At 51.6% G+C, this 21,749-nt stretch overlaps 1 protein-coding gene across 2 annotated transcripts in view; it reads left to right on the forward strand.

The window, feature by feature from the left end:
* CSMD1 (CUB and Sushi multiple domains 1) overlaps positions 1-20,623 on the forward strand; it is a 2,062,046-nt gene extending 2,041,423 nt beyond the window's left edge. The window contains exons 65-70 of one of the 2 annotated variants that reach the window (XM_070047233.2): positions 1,245-1,289; positions 4,042-4,203; positions 7,667-7,779; positions 8,765-8,852; positions 15,201-15,333; positions 17,534-20,623. In XM_070047233.2, the coding sequence (XP_069903334.2) occupies positions 1,245-1,289; positions 4,042-4,203; positions 7,667-7,779; positions 8,765-8,852; positions 15,201-15,333; positions 17,534-17,693 (701 nt within the window). In that variant the 3' untranslated portion in view covers positions 17,694-20,623. The remainder of the gene's footprint in view (positions 1-1,244; positions 1,290-4,041; positions 4,204-7,666; positions 7,780-8,764; positions 8,853-15,200; positions 15,334-17,533) is intronic. The other variant, XM_070047234.2, reaches the window with a different exon arrangement.
* The last annotated feature ends 1,126 nt before the right edge of the window (positions 20,624-21,749 follow it).

Here is a 21,749-nt window from a genome sequence, read left to right on the forward strand (position 1 = left end):
CCGCCCAGGGAGTGGAATATATTCCTGAAGTGCGGGGGGAGCGCGTGCTGCCCGCGAGGCAGGTGTCCAGGCTGAAGATGCGATGGATGCGTACGCACCGGGCTGTGGGAATGACACCGCTGACTCCCACTGCCGCTACCACGCCGAGGTGCGCCAGCTGTGTGTGTGTGCGCATCTAGTGAGGGCTGACTCATGAAGGCACAACACAGGAAGCATGTAGGCCGCATCGTGTTGTAATGATGCTTTAAGAGAAAAGCGACCTGGTTGAAGGAGAACTCACTGCCTCAAAAGGAAAGTAGCGCATCATGTATTTTCAGAAAAGTCTGTCCTTAAAAATTAGAAGGGACAAATACCACCAAACGTCTGAGAGTGTTTAAATTAAGCTGTCTGTACATTTTTAACGTTCCACATCATCTGGTGATAGAATGTATCTCTATGTGTTTTTGATGCCGATTTTTCTCTCTGAATTTGTGAAAGTAATCAGCATAGAAATGATGCATTGATTACTCAAAAATGCGTGAATTTGCTAACGAGAGTAATCCCTCTGGGTCAGCTTTGGTGAGAGCAGGCTTCACCTGTGCCCAGCCAAACGGAGATTAGGCGCACATTGAACACGAACAGCATAAACGGCAGAGATGCGTTCTCATAAAGTGAGTGGCTTTGGCTTTAGATCCTGGAGCCCTTTTGTCATCTGCGAAGACATGTACTTCCATGACCTTTCCTGTCCGGACTGCGACTTTGAAAAATGGTGATTGGTAGCTTGATAGAACACTGGCAGGGTGAGGGATTGTGAGTTAAATGTAACGTGGCCACATTAGGCACCGTGGAAATAAGCTGATGCCCTTCAACATTAAGTTGTGCGGTCACCGATTTGGGTGAGGGATTGGAGAATTAAGAGAGTTATAAAAAGTCTTAATTCTTTAGCTATTACCGTTCAGTTCGGGGCAGGATCTCCCCAGTAGGATATCACAGAAAAGAAGAAAAGCCGGCCCCAGCCACCCTGTTTGCAAGGCTCTCTGTGTAGCCCCGTCAGTGGCCAGTGCCTGTGCGAGAGAGGCTCTGCCCTCTGCACACGCCGCCTGCCCACCTGCCGGGAATATCTGGGTTCAAGATGCGTTTGTGTAGGGTACTCATACTTTGTACAGACTCTGAAGAGAGGAAAAGTGCTTCAATTTGACATTTTTTTCAACCTTATTCAAACGTTAAGTGCTCTTGAAAATGATAATTTGTCTTTTTACTTGTAGGTAAAGGAGTGAGAGAAGTTAATGAAACAGTTACTAAAACTCCAGGTTTGTATACCAGAACAGTTATAGATTTCAATCAAACGGAGTGATCTGTCCTCTGCAGTGAACGATTTTTAACAGTGGCATTTTTGAATCCACGCGTCCATGGCAAAGTTAATGTTTTGATTATGTAAAGACACCAAGCCTGTGCCCATCTCGACTCCTTTCCCGAGAGTCGTCCAGTGGAACAACGTCACACCACGCGGGAGGCAGCCCTGTGGTCGTGCCGCCCCCGGGGGGTGCACAGACACCCTGGGCGTTTGGCCAGGCCGCACTGGCTGTGGTCTTGGGAACATGACGTGGTATAATGGAGAGCCTTATAAAGAGGGTTGCACAGCAAACGTGGTTTTTGAATAGCACAGAGAGGAGCCCCCGCCTCTCGAATCCAGACGTGCCCTGCTTTCTAATGTGTTCATGAGAGCTGTGTTGGATCTAGTGCCTTGTAAAATGTATTAAACAGCAAACTGAAAAAATGCAGCCCCTTTCCCAAGAAAGGTTTCATTACCTGAAATCCTCGGCCATTGTGAATCTGCATTAAATATTTAAATTACAGCATGTGTCTCCAAATTACATTAACTTAGGTCAAGTTTGTTTATTTATTTATTGTTTCCAGAAGTAGTAAAACCTTTGCAGATAAGCCAGGCTGTTCGTCTAGTATTTTCTTACTCAAGTTTTCCATTGTCTTCTTGGATGTGAAGAGAGAATTTATAATGCAGCAAACGCAGGAGGCTGTGTTCCACTTGTAATTCTTAGATGAGGCAAAATAAATCAACAGGTTTAAAGGAATTTCTCCACCTACACAGTGAAGGGAAAAACAAAAAAACAAACACTCTCCTTTAGTCTCCCTGGACTGTTTTATTTCAACACTAAGTGTAAATCCACTGATGCGCTGTATTCCAGAAACACGTTTTCCCCCCCCAGAGGAAGGAAACACAATCAGCTTTTATTATTCGTCTCCGTTCAGCTTTTTATTTGCTTATTTTGTGCTGCAGACACTGGAATACCCAGGTCTTTTTGTAGGTGCAAACCTTATCATTGATACACCTTTTCTCATTCTGGAAGGAAGTGCTAATTAAATTGGTCATCATCCGGGTGGCAGGACCTAATACAACTCACTTATTTGTTGTTTTGTTACCCCGCACACCACCAGCAACAACTCCGACTCAGCAGAGGGCCCACACACACCGTCCCTGGCCTGAGTGTTGCACACACTAGCACAGGATGAATCCACTTCTGAGACACTGAGTGCCCCCCACCCCGCCCTCAGGCAGCCCCATTCCCAGCTGCACCACCTCAGTCCAGCTCAGTCCAGCCCAATCCCCGTAAGTGAATGCTGCAACAATGCATCACATCTCTGGCCGAACAAGTAAACTCTAACTAGGGAAAACCACGCTGTCTGCAAGGATAGTGATTTCACTAAAGGAAAATGAAATCATTTGGGTGTTGCTGATCATAACAGGAGCCTCTGGAAGGCCCCCGATGAGTAAGCGGAAGTATTTAATGCCAGTTATTTATAAGCAAGTATGTTAGATTTTTGACTCAATATATCCATTTTTGCTGATTTTTTTCCTATTATTATTAGGAAAATGGGTCTCCTCCAAGCCAGAGGAAGTTACTGCACATGTCCCTCCTTAGCCTGCTCCCTGCAAGGCCAAGTCCCGTGGGTTTACCTGTGTAGGACGAGAGACGAGAAGCACGGAGCCCCAGCACAATGCCCCTGTTCTGTGTCTTCCCTCTCTGACTGTGGGTGGGTCTGCTGGAGAGTCCATTAGGCAAGAACCTAAGCTTTGTTTCTGCCTAGCGACCCAGACCATGCATTTTGAATGTTTCCACTTACAGCAGATCTTATCTAATTAGACAGTTTAAGCACACCATGAAGCAAAAAGAGCAATTTCGTGTAATCATCGGTGTAGCTTTTCCCATTGTAATACTGTTCATTTTTATATTATGAAAATGGCAAATTTTTATGCCTATTAGCAGAGATGTACCAAAGTTGATGTCTTTTGAAAAGAGTGAAAACAGGAGACTATTTTAATAACTTTTGCAAATATTACTGTCCCAGATGAATTGATGTTTAAGAAAGATTCCATTCCTTCTATTCTATCTCTGGATTTTATATATAAATATGCATATATATAGATGACCTTGGAGATCATTGACTCCACCTTCCTTGGGCATGTTGGCATATTTTATACAAGGTTAACATAGAATAGGAGAGCATGAATGGGAGAGATTGACCCTACTTACAAAATAAAGGCCAAAGATACGTAATACCTCTGTGCTCACAAGCTGTGCGTGTCCAGTCAAGGTAGTGCCTGGAAATGCCGGTTTGTGGAGGACAGAGAGACCCTGCCAGGTGGTGTCAGTGCTGCTGAGCCTGTGAGCCTGTCAAGCAGCAGACTTGGCTCCCAGGGGCCATCAGCGCTGACTCCATGGGTCAGCCCAATCTATCTGCTGGTAGGCACAGTGCACCTAAGCCTCGGCAGCGCCCACTCACCACACCCCCGGCCTGGGAAGGCCCGTTAAAGTAGCTGTGCTCGGGCTTTGGAAACACAGCGTCTCCCGCACAGCCCCGCCGCGGTGCTCCTTCTGTTTCTGACGGTGACACACGCCGTGAAGGCGTAAGGCTGTCCTTGTCTCTGGCACTGCTACTGGCCCGGGCTCCCGCGAACACGGTTGTGCCTTCTGAGTGTAGACATGCTTGCGTCTCACAGCTGTGTGAGCCCTAACACCCGTCTCCTCCCCTCGTTCCCTGCAGTTCCTTCAGATGTGTTTTTCGTCACTTCGGTGTGGAAAGGATACTATGAATATTTAGGGAAAAGACAGCTTGCGACTCTCATCGTTGACTGGTTCAACGCAACCAGCAGTAAGGTGAACGCGACCTTCACGGCGGCTTCTCAGGTGGAGCTGAAGCTGACAGGTAGGCCTGCAGGATCTCACTGAGCACGTGGCGGTGTGAGCGCACGTGGGCCGTGGCCTTGTCCCATGGGGGATCCGGCTCAGGGAGCACTGAGCCTGCCGTGTGCCCTTTGCATGTTCTGCGTTTCACTGCTGCGTCTGAGTAAACGTGGCCGGTTCATGTTATCTTCTCATGTTAAAGATGACGAGACGAGTCCAGGAAACTATTTTAATAACTCTTGCACATACTACTGTCCCTTTGCTCAAGGTCATGCAGCAGCACGCTAAGATCTGGGATGTGTATCCAGATGTGCGGGTCCGCAAATGTCACTTTCATCTTTGGTCATTCCACGATCAACAACATAGCGACAGGCACTGTGTTAAACACTTCATAGAATTATCACTTTCATTCTTACATTAAACCTATGATGTAATCACCCATCATATTCACTTTCTCCCGAGAGAGAGAGAGAGCGAGAGAGAGAGAGAGAGAGCCCGCTGACAGCTGCATAGCTTTCCTAGGGTGACACGGTGGTCATTGTCAGGGGTATGACTGAACTCAGCTGTCAGAATCTTGAGTGTACACTCTTAGTAAGCACAGTGTCACATTCAAGCTGAAATCGAGTGTGTTTTTTTAACTGCCCCACTTTTTCTAAAAATTTCCCCTAAAGTTGAGAGTTTCTGAGAGCCATCCCCAAGTGCAGCCTGGTTCTGCCCACACGGGGCCCGAAGCCCCCCACTGTCTCACTGAGCAATAGACAGCCCAGGGGCTGCTCTCGGGGAGTCTGGGAGCAGGCCAGCTCTCCCCCATCCCTCCATCCATGCTTCCTGTGTGCTCGGGAAGGAAAACAATGGAAAGAAATGCACATGTCTAGACTTAGGAAAGAAGCAAAATCACTGCCACTCATAGATGTTCAACAGGGAGGTATTTATGAATTCGAGGTCTCCACACGACACATTTGCTTCCTCCTTGCCCTACAAATGCGTAAGTGATTTAGATCAGGTACTCTAAGTCTACTCGTGTGTCGGGACAGACCAAGGAGTGTTTAAAATATTGAATTTCCTTATTACTGCCCAAATATATTGGATGCCATCTTTCTTTGTGATTTTTTTTCCCAAAGAAAATGCTGCGGTGGGAATTCAGTGCACGGGCCTCCTGGTTCGGTGTGGGAAGTCTGAGTCTGGACCAGGGAGTGCTGCGTCCCGAGTCGTTCCCCATGAGTCCATGCTCACAGACCTCTTGGGCGGGGGACGTCCTGCTGCGAATAGAGGACGGTGGGGACAGGGCCCTCGGGGACGCTGGTGTGCCGCTGGCTGCTGCTGTTGAGTCCCCATAGGACTGTCCCGGGGAGACATTCACAGCTCACAGAGCCGGCATCCTGTCTTGGAGTTCTGGGGTTTTCCACAGAACGTGGAGTTGCTGGATTGCGGATGGCACCTCTGGGTGCCGTGGGCTCCCTTCCCTCCCGCACGCGTCCAGTGAAACTCTTCCTGCGACACGACCCTGGGGCTTGCTTCTCTCAGTTCCTGGGAGCTCACCCCTGCCTTTCCTATGAAACCATCGAGACAATTGCCATGAAACCTCCTGTCTTCTCAGCACAGGGCACTGTGGGCTCAGCACTGTCTGCTTCATATTCATCCATTGTTTGCTTACTGATTCCTCCTTCCGGTACGCCACCACGTGTAGCTGCAACACGTCCCCCAGTGGGTCCACTGTCTCTTCTCTGGTACGCCACCACGTGTAGCTGCAACACGTCCCCCAGTGGGTCCACTGTCTCTTCTCTGGTACGCCACCACGTGTAGCCGCAACACGTCCCCCAGTGGGCCCACTGTCTCTTCTCTGGTACACTACCACGTGTAGCTGCAACACGTCCCCCAGTGGGCCCACTGTCTCTTCTCTGGTACGCCACCACGTGTAGCTGCAACACGTCCCCCAGTGGGCCCACTGCCTCTTCTCTGGTACACTACCACGTGTAGCTGCAACACGTCCCCCAGTGGGCCCGCTGTCTCTTCTCTGGTACACTACCACGTGTAGCTGCATCAGGTCCCCCAGTGGGCCCACTGCCTCTTCTCTGGTACGCCACCACGTGTAGCTGCAACACGTCCCCCAGTGGGCCCACTGCCTCTTCTCTGGTACGCCACCACGTGTAGCTGCAACACGTCCCCCAGTGGGCCCACTGCCTCTTCTCTGGTACGCCACCACGTGTAGCTGCAACACGTCCCCCAGTGGGCCCACTGCCTCTTCTCTGGTACCTACCACGTGTAGCTGCAACACGTCCCCCAGTGGGCCCACTGTCTCTTCTCTGGTACGCCACCACGTGTAGCTGCAACACGTCCCCCAGTGGGTCCACTGTCTCTTCTCTGGTACGCCACCACGTGTAGCTGCAACACGTCCCCCAGTGGGCCCACTGTCTCTTCTCTGGTACGCCACCACGTGTAGCTGCAACACGTCCCCCAGTGGGCCCACTGTCTCTTCTCTGGTACGCCACCACGTGTAGCTGCAACACGTCCCCCAGTGGGCCCACTGCCTCTTCTCTGGTATGCCACCACGTATAGCTGCAACACGTCCCCCAGTGGGCCCACTGCCTCTTCTCTGGTACACTACCACGTGTAGCTGCAACACGTCCCCCAGTGGGTCCACTGTCTCTTCTCTGGTACGCCACCACGTGTAGCTGCAACACGTCCCCCAGTGGGCCCCTGTCTCTTCTCTGGTACGCCACCACGTGTAGCTGCAACACATCCCCCAGTGGGCCCACTGTCTCTTCTCTGGTACGCCACCACGTGTAGCTGCAACACGTCCCCCAGTGGGTCCGCTGTCTCTTCTCTGGTACGCCACCACGTGTAGCTGCAACACGTCCCCCAGTGGGCCCACTGTCTCTTCTCTGGTACGCCACCACGTGTAGCTGCAACACGTCCCCCAGTGGGCCCCTGTCTCTTCTCTGGTACACCACCACGTGTAGCTGCAACACGTCCCCCAGTGGGTCCACTGTCTCTTCTCTGGGCAGTGCTATCGTTATTCTCACTCCAGCAAGAGTAGCGGACGGTGGTTCCCTCCAGCCACTCATGCCCCACCTCTGTGGCCAGGAGACTGCTCACCGTCAGTAGGTGTAATTTGGATGGTGGTTGTTTTGTCTGTTTTCTGCTGTTTCTGTCTTCAGGTGGGAATATAATGTGGATTACAAAATGCTGGATATTTTTCTCACTCACCAGAAATGAGTATGTACTCCTTTTATTCTCATTGTGGAATAGCGATATTGAAATTAGTGAATCTATTCAAGGCAGACCAGGACTTTAATAAACAGTGCTTTTCAGAGAGAAGCATTACTGAAGCAAAATTTTAAAAGTAAAAATAAAATTTTGATTTCAGAATTTTCTGTGAGCTGTGACCTAACAGTCTTTGCATCATGTCCCAAATCCAGTGGAGGCCATGGCCACATCACGAGCTTGGTGAATCTCTGTAACGTGGGCTGATGGGTCTCTTGCAGGGGTCTACAAGAAGGAGGAGGCCCACTTACTTCTCAAAGCTTATCAGATTAAAGGCCCAACAGACGTTTTCGTGAGCAAGTTTGAAAATGACAACTGGGGACTGGATGGCTACGTAAGTACTTGTCTGCGTCTGTCCAGAATCGAGGACAGCGCAGGGAGGCAGTGCTGTGTGTCTGCCCGTGAGAAACGTGGCAGTCCTTCTCCTGGGCAGCAGACTGTATGTTCTGTCAATTAATTTGCTAGTTAATGAGAGAGGCAGAGACACAGAGGCAGGGGGAGGTCTCCCGTTACAGGCTGACGCTCCCAGGTGAAGTCAGTGAAGCCAGGGCTGGGAGCTGCACGCAGGTCTCCCTGTGGCTGGCCTCCCAGGGTGCACCCTGTGGCGCTGGAACTGGGAGCAGAGCTGGGACTGGGAGCGGAGGTGCTTCAGCACAGAGGCCTGCGTCTCAAGTGCGTGTTTCCACTGTGCCAAAGGCCTGTGCCTGCCCCTTCTCTTTGCAATGGATGAAAGCCAGTCTCCGAACTGAGAGCAGAATTGCCAGGAGTGATGGGATGGTCACCGTCTGAGACAAAACAAGAGCTCCGTTTCAGGTTCCGGGTGTCCATGCGTGTTCCCAGGGTGCTCTGGTGACCACGCTCAAACTCAGTCATTCCAGATAACAGGGATTTAAAGTGGCCCTCCCATCCTCTGCGCAAGACGGCCACCCATCAGCAGAGTTCTAGTCCATTATCTGACCACATGTGTCGCCTCCGCAGGTACACAGCAGCCAACCGCTGTGGCCGAGAGTGAGTTTTACATAACGCCGTTAATAACTCATTATTTAATGTGTGACCACTTTAGAAAGCTAGTAAACATGTAAATATATTACAAAACCACCGTTTTGGAGATCAAAATGATATTGTGAGCATTTTTATATCAGTTGAGGTTCACCTCTGTATTGATTTCCAAAGTTTAACTATGAGTGTGTCTTTAGAAGTGGTGAAAAATGCACCATTTACCCTCACATCTAAATACAGACTGCAACAGCTGTTTAGGTGAAAGGAGCACTCCCCGTCATCCTCTCCCGTACACACCTTTCCCTTTCCTTCCACACCAGGTGTCTTCGGGACTTGAGAGAGGAGGGTTCACTTTCCAAGGAGCCGTGCATGGAAAGGACTTCGGGAAATTCAAGCTGGAGCGGCAAGGTAGGCAATTCTGGAAGTTTCCTAAAGCAAGGGCCCGTTGGGGTCCCAAGTGACTGCTCTGAGAAGAACTGGGAAGGACAGAATTCTCGAAAGACATATAAGCAAAATTAATGGGAGACACTAACATAGTTTACAATGGTATGAAATATATATTTTGAATAATAAAATAAACAGAAACTGGAAACAATACAGTAAACATGCCAGACATGGGATTAATACCCCTCATATATCAAGAGATAGTAAAAACAATGGGGAAAAAATCAAAGATAAAACCCGATTAAAAATGAGCAAACCGTATTTACCCAGAGAAAACAAGAGTATTTCAAAGTTAAGAAAAGCAAAGAGTAATTACAAGTGACCCACACACCTGTGTGATCTTCAGAAGTACGCTGGGCCCAGGGTAACAGAGAAAGGCTGTTCTTCGAATGGTGAGGTCTTCAAACCGAGGTGTTGGGTTGCTGGTAAAAACAGACGCGTGTGCGCTTGCTGTTGGCGGGGTCCGGAGCAGGCGCGGAGGCTGGACAGGCGCCTTTTGTCCGGCACGAGCAGAGCACTGACCTCGGTACGTGCAGTGCGTTCAAAGCAAGGCTGTCCTCGCCACTTCACGTTAGAAACACCTTCATGCGCGATGTCTCAGTCGCAGGGGAGGGCTCCTGTGGGTAACACACATTAGTTAGGAAACGATTGCACTCCCCAAGGGTTGTTAAGGGAATGAGAGATGGATTTTAACACAGAGAGAAGCCAGGGAGTTCTTCCGGAGAGAAATGACTCCTCAGGACAGACGGGGGGACCCGCCTTTCATCTCTGTATCTGCACTGTTCCCTCTTTGCCTGAGTTGTTAGAGTATAAATAGCCGTGGATTGAATCTCGCGGTCGTTGTCAGGTGGGGTGAAGCTCCGCACAGCCGTCCTGGGCTGGGCTGGGCCGGGGGTGCAGTGCACACTGAGGTCCGGGCGCCCCAGAATTTCTGCTGCAAACCGCCAGCAGTGCAGGCCGTGCAGGTCTTCCAGCGAGGCCGGCGCTGTGTCTCCACTGCGTTCTCTGAACCGCTCTACCCTGCAGGGTGCTACAGGCCTGTCCACTCTACAGAGAAGGCGTGGGTGGCAGGGCCAGGTTTCAGATCAGCAGGAGTATGCAATTTGTGATGATGGGACTCGTTTCAAAAGATTCTGTCACACCTTGAGGGGTGCCAGTCACCCGGACCTGCATAGTAACACCTTAGCAAAAGATAGATCAGAGATAATTAATCAAAGACACGTGCACCATTCCGGACAGCGCTGGTCAACAGGGGGCTTTCACTACAGTGTCGGCACTGGCTGAGGTGGTATTCTAAGCTGGGCTGCGTGACCCTGAGGTAATGAAATGGAGTAAACGCGGCAGACCCGCGCTCGTGGGGGCTCGTCCTCCCCCTGAAGCTGTCCTGCTCCGTGAGGCACCTGCTCTGGGAGCTTCGCCTGAGCACCCCCACCCACCCCCCACCCCCCCGTCTCCACGTCCACATGTGCTCACCTGTGAACCTGACCTGCACCGTCATTTTGTTGTCACAAACCCTTTTCAGCCCGTTCCTTTTTAATCTAACAAAAGAGTCGCTTGAGTTAATGAGTAATCTCTATTCTCCTGTGGTGATGGGCTTATTGTCAGGGAAGACAATTTGCTTCACAAAATAACTTGAATCCCAAGCAAGTCTCCCACCCAACTAATTAGAAATGTCTGTGTTTAAGTAATGCTTCAACAACAGTCATTCATTTACGAGGGATAGCTAAATCCTCCTTTTATGGTTAAAAATAAACAACCTCCTAATTATCATCAGGCAGTAGATAGGCCAAAAAAGAAAAGATTATTGTTTAATGGATACTGAGATGCAGTTCATTTGAACAACAACTTTTATGAAAAAACTTATGTAAAGAAATCAACAACAAATTGATTTCTGAATTAAAATGGAATTGGCCCACACAGAGAATGGGAGAAAATCTATGAAAACTGTGTGTCTCACGGGTGATTTGCATCCAGAATGTATAAAGAGCTCTTTTGACTCAACAACTTAAGCAGATAACATAAGAGAAAAATTTTACAAAGGATTGGAATGGATATTTCTCCTGACAAGTGAGCCCACGAAAGGATGCTGGGAATGACTAGGTTAGTAAAATGCAAATCAAGAGCGCATTGAGCCCTGCTTCCCAAATCCACCAGGATGGCTGAGATCAGAAGGCCACGTCAATGGGAGCAAGGAAGGATGCGGAGAAGTGGGAGTGGGAACAGCGCAGCTGCCGGGGTGGCCTGGCAGTTCCGCGGTAGCCGCGGAGGCACAGGGGGCACCTCCAGCAGGCAGGAGGCTCTGAGCCGCTCATCCTGCTCCCGCAGTCAGCCTGTGGCAGTTCTTCCTGCTGTGGGAGGCACCTGCACATCCAGCAGCTCCACCCTGACACGCATACCAAAGAGAAGGGAAGTATTAAAATAGTGCAGCAGTGGAAGACGTGCTAATCTCCACCCACTGATGGCTGAACCATGCAGTGGATCCTTCATAGTGAGACGAAGCAAATCACTGTCAGCTGCTGAAACGCGGGTCACCCTGGAGAGCTTGTGTTCTATCCGAGCAGCCAGCCCCAGATGGCCACGCTGGAGAACCCCGTCTCTGCAGCACGGGACCCGGCAGTCCGTGTACGTAGAGTGAGTCAGTGCTAGGGCCCCAGGCTGCGGGGTGGGCGGTGGGCATGCCTGCTGAGGCTGCCAGGACTCCTGTGGGATCTGACAATGTTCTAGATTGGAGCACCACCCAGCTCTCCCACAAAGCTCTGGACTGCACGCACATGTAAGCGGAGGAAGGGTAGACCATGTGCGTTTCTTTCTGCAAGAGCTTGAATGACCAGGCTGATGGCTGGTGAAAATGAGCTTTCCCTGCAGTGAGGAAAGAAGAGTGAGTTACAAACAATGGGCACCCTGTTCACTGATCCTGAGACGCAGGACGGGCTATGGGAAGCAGAGTGAGTTCGGGTGTACCTGCGCAGTTCTCAAAGGCCTTCATTGCTCTGTCATGATATGCCACCTCCCGGGACAAGCAGATTTTCCAGAATTTTATTAAATTGAAATCCAGTATGTGTTATGAACAAAATATGTAGTATTCTTTGTAGAAAACAGGAGATAAGTTTTGTTAATTTAAGCAGGATACAGATTTGTTAGGATGAGAGAAGGAGGGACTCGGGTGGGGGTGGGCAGGACTGGAGGGTGGCAGAAATATTTTCTTAAGTGTAAAAAGCCTCAGACAGAAATGTAGGCATCATTCTCAATTTGTGACAAAGTGAGAAAAGGAGTGCATTTGCACACATTCATAGTCCATTATTAGAGGGGTACTAAAAATATCCCTGTTAGCCAGAGAGGAAGACCAGCAAATGGAAAGAGTGGCCACCTGCTTTTGTTTCCCTTTGTATTTGTGTCCACATCGTTTTATGCCATCCTAGTGACTGCCATACGCATGCATTACCCTTTCAATTCTAAAACCTGGGTAAATGACTACACATAACTTCAGCGCTCCAGAAAGCATAATAACTTCAGAATAAGCTTGGTTGTGCTGTGTAATTCACAAAGGCCTTTCTTCCCATTGTTCTTTGTTATGATATGCCACCTCCTGGGACATGTAGACTTTCCATAGTTTTACTGATTTGAAATTCAATATCTGTTATGGACAAAATATGTAGTATTCTTTGTAGATAAGAGGGAATGAGTTTTGTTAATGCGAGTAGGATACAGATTTGTTAGGATGAGAGAATTGTAGACACCTGAAGAATGAGATTTGGTAACAAAATGGGAACTGATGGCTGGATGCTGACACACTGCCACAGCAGCACCGTCTGCGTTTCATCTCACACTGCCGGGGTCCTGGGTGCTACTGAATGATCTGAGGATTCAAGAGAGAAACTAACCAATGGCCGCCCTGGCTTCATGGAACAAATGTTCTGGACAGTATGGGCGGGTCCAGCGAACACTTCCTGTGTCCCAGGCATTGTTCCGAGATGCACCAACTCATTTAATTCCCATGAAGCTTACAAAGTTCGTGCCCTGGAGTACCTAACTCTACACTCCCTGTTGACCAGCCCCACCCAGCCCCTGGGTGTTACTGCAGCCTCCCCTGCCCCCGGACACTGCCCAGGACTGCTGGAGCCACCACCAGGGACATGTGACATTGGCCCCAGAGCGCCAGCCCTGCCACAGCCACTGATGGATTCCAATCCATCACGGGATGCTTGGCATCAAGCCCAGTGCCTGAGCAGGAGAATCGGCTGGCTTAGCTCAGCTCACGTGCACGTCACTTGGGTGCTCTGATGTTGAGGGAGCAGTGTCTGTGTGTTCCTCTTTGTGTGATGACACAGGGCTCGGAGGAGTGGCCAAGTTACCAGGGCCACTCCTGTCCCCAGGTGTGCTCCCATCAGACCTGGAGAGGGGAGGCAGGAGTAACCCCACACCCAGGGAAGCAAATGGCAAATAATAGTATTCATTGTAAGTTTTTATGTGACAATTCAGGAATTTTGAAATGAATGGTGATTTAATTTTTAAGAATATTTGGTTATTTGTTTTTGTTTTTATTTTTTCATATAAAGAATACAAATTTAATGTAGTTCATGGATACAATTTTAAGAATAGGGTGATACTTCCCTTCCTTTTTAAAAAAGTTTTTGATGTAACCGATTTTCAAGTTACATTATAGTCAAAGGCCTAATGCTCATTAAATAAAGAGTTCAAGAAGTGAAAAATAGAAAGTCCAGGCTCAGCAGGCATGTGGGCAAGGGCTGTGGACAGTACTCAGATGGAAGGCAGCTCATGTCGCTCATGTACAGTACATTTTAAAGTAACTCCAGGTCATTAAAGCCACAGGAATGTGTCATTGGTATCCATTTGTCTGACAAAGATATCAAACATTCGACAAAACTGTGTTTGCAGCAGTACTGATACTGGCATTCTGTTTTTTGTTGTTGTTTTTCCAAGATTATTTCTGTACTTTTTTATGGTTTATAAAAATAAGTGAAAGAGGACTTCCCTTTCAAGTTGACATTCCTCAGTAGGGTGGGCACAGGAAAATGGGTTCCCAACAAGTCTGCCGTATTCGATGTCTCTGGCCCATACCCATTACAGGTGAGCCTCACATGACCCCAGACAGCCAGGCCAAACACACGTGCAGATCACGTCGTGTACGTGGAGTCTTCAAGAACCAAAGAATGACAGTGACTTATAAATGTTTGCTGGTGCGACATTTCAGAGTTGTCTCCCTGTCAGTGCCACGCACGTGTTGGAGTGCAGAGCTGAGCGTCCTGTTTGTTACCTCACGACGCTCGCCTCCGCCTCGTGGCCACGCGTGGGAGTCCTGTGACCTCACTCGTGGCCATGCGCAGCAGTCCCGTTACCTCACTCGCCTCCGCCTCGTCGCGGCCACGCGCGGGAGTCCCGTGACCTCACTCGCATCCGCCTCGCGGCCGTGGACAGTCCTGTTACCTCACTCGCCTCCGCCTCGCGGCCACGCGCAGCAGTCCCGGTACCTCACTTGCATCTGCCCGCCTTGCTGGCCATGCACGGCAGTCCCGTGACCTTACTCGCCTCCGCCTCGTGGCCACGCGCGCAAGTCCCGTGACCTCACTCGCATCCGCCTCACTCGCCATAGACAGTCCCGTGACCTCACTCACATCCTCCTCGCGGCCATGGACAGTCCCGGTACCTCACTCGCCTCCGCCTTGCTGCCACGGACAGTCCCGTGACCTCACTCACATCCCCCTCGCGGCCATGGACAGTCCTGTTTGAACACGCTTTCCTGTCCACGCGGAAACTTGCATCCTGGAATTAGACTTCTTGTTTTAGCATTTCTGAGCTCCACGGTCAGTTCTGGAATTTACGTAGGATAGAAACTGACTTCGCCAATATATCCACCAATGGAGACTCGAATGCCATCCAAACAGAGACCTAGGATAGTTACGTGGTCTCAGGGGCCTGCATTTGCTGGGTCAGGCCCAGGGCAGGAGACGGCCGCAGACACGCCTGATGCCTGTGAACAGACAAACACACCAGTGCTCCAGTGGTCTTCACGCCAGTCCACACGCATAGAACCGAGAATGAAACCCGTGGGTTTCCTATATTTGACCCGTGATGCCCTTTCATAGTGTTGCTGGATGTGGGCAGGGGATGGTCACTCTGCATCTCGGTCATTAGAATGCTGTGCAAGCCTTACAAGAGTACTCCTCGGTGTCTGTGGACTGCAGTCCCATCCACTTCTCACAGCGTTCCTACCCATCTGTGTATATATTCTACATAATTCTCTGCAGCAGCATGTCCCATAACTACAGGTGACCTGTGCTTTGTGTCTTCCAGATCCCCTGAGCTCCGGGCACGAGTCTTCACATCATCACCAGGGCACCAGCAGCGGCTCCGTGGCAGCTGCCATCCTGGTTCCCTTCTTTGCTCTGATTTTATCAGGGTTTGCATTTTACCTCTACAAACACAGGTACTGCAGACACACCCTCCGGCGACGTCGCGAGTGGAAGGTGTTGCTTTACGTAGGAGTGCCCGCTGACACGTGTGTGTACACAGGAGTGCCCGCTGACACGTGTGTGTACACAGGAGTGCCCGCTGATGCGTGTGTGTATGCAGGAGTGCCCACTGACACTGTGTGTATGCAGGAGTGCCCGCTGACACGTGTGTGCACACAGGAGTGCCTGCTGACACGTGTGTGCACACAGGAGTGTCTGCTGACACGTGTGTGTATGCAGGAGTGCCCGCTGACGTGTGTGCACAGGAGTGCCCACTGACACATGTGTGTATGCAGGAGTGCCCGCTGCCCTGTCGCCAGGTGTGATGCGTGAAACAGACCCGTGTGCACAGGACTGGCTCTGTGGGTGCTGCCCTGTCGCTCCCCCTCTTCGTGGAGGAACGACACTAAACCCTGCGCTGTTCTTTTGTCTGCTCGGCCCTCCCCGGGTTTGCTGCTGGTTCTTCCCAGGTTGGCTGCCGTCCCTTCCACCTCCGTGGAAGGGCGGTGCCCCCTGCCACCTTCCCCACTTCCGCGGGGGAGCGGCACACCGCCGGCCGGCTCTCTCGGGGGCTGCACAGGTGTTCCTTCAGATAGATGTTCCTGGTGCATGTTGTCTCTCTCCTCCTTTATAGTCCTCTTCCACCAATCCCAACTCTGCTACCCACACGCCGAGTACGCTGCTCTCCTCCAATCAGGAGCAGGTCCTGCTGTTTATTGGTTGAACTGGAGCAGCTGTGTAGAAGCTGTTTCCTCCTCTCCCAGCGCCAGATTGTGGGAGAGCAGATGCATAGAATAAGTCTTAATTCCAGTAACTTAGTCTAGTCCGAGTTGCTCCCAGTTGCTCCCCACACTGCCCCTGTGTTCCGTGAGCAGGGACACTTCTGGCAGGACGGGCACGCTCCAGGGCTGCACAGCCAAGAGGCCGTTCTCATGGGAAGGCTATGCGGCCGCTGCGGCTTCCCAGTCAGTAGGGTCTTTGGCCGTGTGACGAGTGTGGGGATCACTGGAGACTGGGTGCCCAGGGCCCCTTGTCGGGCCTCGTTACTGTCTTCCTGTCCCTGCCCCTGCACGGAATGCATCCAGGGTCGGGTCCCCCGGGTTTTGCAGGCAGAAGGCCTCTGACGGCCTGAGTGGTGTTTACTGCTCCTGCTCCTTGCCTGGGGACCATGCACAAGGGCTGTTCTGTGGGGACAGCCGCGGGGCCGTCCACTTGGCCAGCTCAGGAGTGCGCAGTCCATGCCGGCTCTGCCCTTGTCCCGTGGGGAACGATTTCCGCCATTGACACTGGATAAAACTTGTTTGCTGCCAGCTCCGTGTCCAAGCCCTCCCCAGCCGCTAGGGCTCTGCCAGCCCCGCGTGCAAGCCCTCCCCAGCCGCTGAGGGAGGTGCCAGCCCTGTGTCCAAGCCCTCCCCAGCCGCTAGGGCTCTTCCAGCCCCGTGTCCAAGCCCTCTCCAGCCGCTGAGGGAGGTGCCCTGGGCGCCTGTCTCCTTGCTGAACGCAGTGACGCTGAGCCCAGCAGCTGCTCAGCCGAGTCCGGCACTGGGTGATGCCTGTGCGGTGTGGTTATTCCCAGGAAGCTTCTGTTCCTGTTGCCCGGCGTAGCTCTTAGTATGCAGTTCCTTCTGGAATAAGGGAAGAAAGGGTTCCAGACGTGGTCACGACTTCCCAGCCTAAAAGCCCCGCCACTCTGCAGTGCGACTGCAGAGAGCGCTCTCCTCCAGCCAGAAGTGGAGGCACTGGCTTGGGGGGAGGTCCAGCGTCCGTTCCGCAGACCAGCTCGCCTGAACGCCGCACAGCGATCGTTAGGAAGGGCAGTGAGCCAAGCGCCCACCTCGTAGCCTGCTCTGGTCTGAGCCGCCCCGCAGCACCCTGCTTTTACAGGGCGATAAAAGCTGCCAGCGACAGGCGCCTGCCCCAGCCACAGCGAGACCTTCCCAAGTTCCCAGCGGCGTTCGAAGGAAGCGCCGGCGAGTCCTTGGTTTTGAGAACTGCTTCCAGTTTATTATCCCGCTTTTAATAATCTCAACTCCCGACTTCAAAACAAGCAGGCCAAGCGGGCAGCTGTGTGCCCTGCCGCCCGTGGGAGGGTCGCCCGCTGCCCACAGCCCCAGGCATCGGCCCTCGGGACTGGAAGCCAGCATTCTCACCTCTTGTTTCCTCTCTCCCCTTTAGAACAAGACCCAAAGTTCAGTACAACGGCTACGCGGGCCACGAGAACAGCAACGGACAGGCGTCCTTTGAAAACCCCATGTATGACACAAACTTAAAACCCACAGAGGCCAAGGCCGTGCGGTTTGACACGACTCTGAACACAGTGTGCACAGTGGTATAGCCCTCGGTGCCCCCAGGACGATTCATAGCCATACCTCCGACGGACAAGCACTGACTCTGGTGCCATAACCGCCCCGGCCTCTGCTTGCTGCAGCCACCCTCCCGCGCCCGGCGAGGCAGCGGCACCTCTGCCCGGATGCGGCGGAGTCTGCATTCCCGCGTGGATCCTGAACGCCCACTGCACCTGCTCCACACCCAGGCGCGCCGAGGAAGACTGCGGGCCAGATGGCCGGGGCACTCGGCGCCTCGCACCCCTGCGCCCCGTGTGGCCAGGGCGCCTCTCAGTGCAGCCTCCTGGGCACGTGGGTTCGGCCCTCGGCCGTGGTGACACCGTGGCAGCACCGCGACACGTGTTTTTGTTTTCATTTTTTTTTTAAACCCTGAGAACGCAAATCCTCTGGGAAAACAGACAAGCTTCCCGGAAGAAGACGGCGCTCCCGCTCCGATAGATGCACACACCCACCACCGCTCAGCTCTGCCCCTCCCGACACCCGGCGACGGGCGCCAAGGACCTCAGCGCTCCCCGAGGGCCAGCCCCAGGGATCTCGGCACATTCCCCAGTCAGCTGTTCTATTGCAGAGTTTCTAATGCACAATGCTTTTTGCACTAGTGTGTTCTGAATGACCACGATTCTGATTACAACCACAGACTATTTGCCAGGTTGGTACACACTACCCAGTGTACATAAGCACCCTCCCATGCCCCACGCGCACAAACCTTGCCTGCATCACTTCAGTTGCAGAGTTAGCGAGAGAATCCCCGGGGACGCACACATTTGGAAAGGAAATACGGCCCTGGAGACTTAGCTTATCATTGCTTTCATTGCCTGCGTTTGTTTGTAGAAGTCACTGACAGGTGTTCCGCGAGGGGGCAAAGAGAGGCCTTTTTCTTTCCTGTGACTTCTTTCGCGAGCACGGTCATCGTGCAGTTCCCGGCTGTTGTCACCCGACTGGGTGGCCGGGGGCTCGCAGCCGTGCAGAGTTGTGAGTAGTAATTTATTTTAGATAGCTCCAGCCCGCACCGCGGCCTCCTCCTTCGCATTGTCACTGTTTTCCTTGGCTCAGCGGCAGCGCGTCAAGAGGGAGGCTGCCCAGGCGCACCTTGAACTCAGTGGAATTGGTCAGGGTCAAAATACCAAGTGTCCCTTGGGAGGAGAGGAGTTATCTACAACTCTCCTCTCTCGATGCTGTTCTGTGTAGTGGTCTGTCGTCTGTTTCATGCTTTATCACTCCAGACGGAGAGGTGATTCTAGTGATTTAGTTCAGGCCCAAGTTCTCGAGAGGTTGACAATAAGTTCCAGCATAGATAAGATAGGTGTGCTTCCCAGTGTAGATAAATTCCGAACACGGAGTCAAAGATGTGACCATGAGAATGTTGATGTAAAAAACTCAAAGTGAAAATCATGTTTATTTTTATTTCTACTGTTTGATAAAAATATTTTTGAAAAGATCATGCTTATTTTGTTATTTGGTGTTGGAGTGCGTTTCCACCCTCTCACACTCCACACGGCAGCGCCAGGCCGGCCGGAGGGCACTGCACGCGCGCCGTGCCCTGAGCAGGTCCGCACCCAGCTTACCCAGGGCAGTCTGTCTCCTGAATGTGTGCGTGAGGACTCCCGAAGTGAAGCATGAGACAAGGCGTCCGGACTAGAGCCTGGCTCGCAAAGTCACGCCTTCAGATTTGAACACTTTGGTAGCTCCGTGCCTCGGCTCTCTGCCCTGCTCCTGGGTGCTGGGGGCCTCCTGTGACAGGTGGGCCACCGAGCTGCAAGGTGCCCCTTCACCCCTGGGTGGCGCCGTGTGGGCTCCGCTGCGGCGGCGGCTTCCTCCAAGGGTTCCCCCTGGAACTTTGCTCTGGGAATCTGGGTAGCGGCAGAAGGGGCCAGGGAGCCGCCCGGCGTGAGGACCGTGGTGTGCGAGGGAGAACAGGGTCACTCTATACATTAGGTGTATATATCTCTATATATACATATCTATATATATTGTACATATCTCGGTTTGAGTCATTCAAACTAGGTGCAAACTGCTGACTGCAGAATCTGAACTGATGTCCCTGCTCCCTCCTCCTGACCTGCGTGCTGGTCAGTGACAGGACCTACAGTCACCAGGCAGACAGGACTCGCTTTGTGTGCAAAGCAAACCGTCCCATGGTTGCCAGTTTGGAGCTTGTTCCTTAAAAAAACAACAAAACAAACAAAAAAATCAGAGAAGCCCTCTTGGGGGAATTCTGCCCAGTTTCTTCCCGGGTGTGTGCAGGGATTCCCAAGGCTCCCGCAGGTGCTGGGGGTCGCACAGGGCAGCCAGGCAGGGCGCCGCTGAGCAAGGTCGTGGAGATTCTTCCGGAAGGCAGCCAGCACCCAGGGGAGGGGACCGGGTGACTGCTTCGAAGCTGTTCAAAGCTGCTGCTTGTCTCACACATCTTGCCTTCCTTCAGGCTAGCTGCAATAATTTTTTTCTTCTGTAAGATATTTTGTAAACAACAACAAAAACGCTGTTATAAAAAGGGGAAGCAGAACGCTGGCATTATGATCAGGAAAACCCATCGTCATCCCCGCCCCGGCCGCCCCTCCCCCACGCTGCTGTCACCAAGTAGGTGCAAAGACCTTTTTGTACAGAGATATATTTTTTATGAAGAATTTGTAAAATTATTAAATATGCTGTAATTTTTTGATTAATGTAGGTAAATTGTTAAAAAATAAATGTTTTTACAATACAAAACTGTAATTTCCCCAATAATGTACAATGTTCCATCTCTAGCTGATTTTCAGTTCTGATCCTATTACACATGTATTAATATTAAAGTGGCCTGTTAAAATGAACAGTATCTTTTTTGTCAAAAAAATTATAATGAGAGTGTAATATAGCCTGTGCAATGCCACCTATCTTTAAAGCAAATCAGAGTTCTAATTAAATATTTAATTTTAGATTTCTACCTTGTGCGTGGATCCTTGCAGCTTCCGTGTGCCTGAGTCTGGCGCTGAGGGGGGAGAGCGGGAAGTTCCTGCCAGGGCCGAGGCTGCGGCTGGCGCCAGGCGCGGGTGATCTGCGTGGGCACAGTGAGAGCCTCGGGTCCCTCCAGGCCGGAAGCCAAACCTGAGCTCCTCCGGGCTCCCTGGACCTCGGGCGCGCTTTCTGGGGGCTCTCGCTGCAGTGGACAGGGCATGCAGAAAACCAGGGCGCACGCCACGGCTCACGGCTCACGGCTCACGGCTCACGGTGGCCTGAAGACGCCCCAGGGACAGTTTCCCACTCGGCTCAGCCAGTGGCGAGGAAACCCAGGCCCCATACTGCATGTCTTGGGGGAACCAGGACGTAACTAATGTTCCTGAGAGGATGTTGCACATTGAGATCCCAACTCTAACCAAACACACCCAACCCCGGCTTTCAGGTAGCAGTGTTAACATCTGGGATACACACTGGCCGGTTTGTCCATCGGCTGAGGACCTCCTAAATCCAAGACACGTCTTCCCAGCCCAGCAAAGCAGGTTTTGCTATTTTTTAAAGACTTATTTATTTATTTGAAACTCAGAGTTGCACAGAGAGAGGAGAGGCAGAGAGAGAGAGAGAGAGAGAGGTCTTCCATCCGCTGGTTCACTCCTCAACTGGCCACAATGGCTGGAGCTGTACCAATCTGAAGCCAGGAGCCAGGAGCTTCTTCCGGGTCTCCCACGTGGGTTCAGGGGCTCAAGGACTTGGGCCATCTTCTACTGCTTTCCCAGGCCACAGCAAAGAGCTGGATCGGAAGTGGAGCAGCCGGGACTCAAACCGGCGCCCATATGGGACGGCAGCATGGCAGGTGGAGGCTTTACCTGCTACATCACAGCGCCGGCCCCACTATTTTCATGTTTTACAAAGAATCAGAAATCTAGAGAGTTGGTTAATTCACCGAAGGCCACACAGAGAGGTGGAGCTAAAATTAGAAGTCAGATTTCTCTTCCTTTGATATTCTCTGTTCTTCATGAAAACACACCACATTATTAACTTCATCATATTCCCATTTTTGAAGTTAAAATTCTGCTTATTTTTTATATGTTGGTTTCATTTGGTAAGTACTGTAG

Source organism: Oryctolagus cuniculus, chromosome 8 (assembly GCF_051225735.1).
Source record: "Oryctolagus cuniculus isolate XC-2025 breed Fujian yellow rabbit chromosome 8, ASM5122573v1, whole genome shotgun sequence".
Taxonomy (NCBI): domain Eukaryota; kingdom Metazoa; phylum Chordata; class Mammalia; order Lagomorpha; family Leporidae; genus Oryctolagus; species Oryctolagus cuniculus.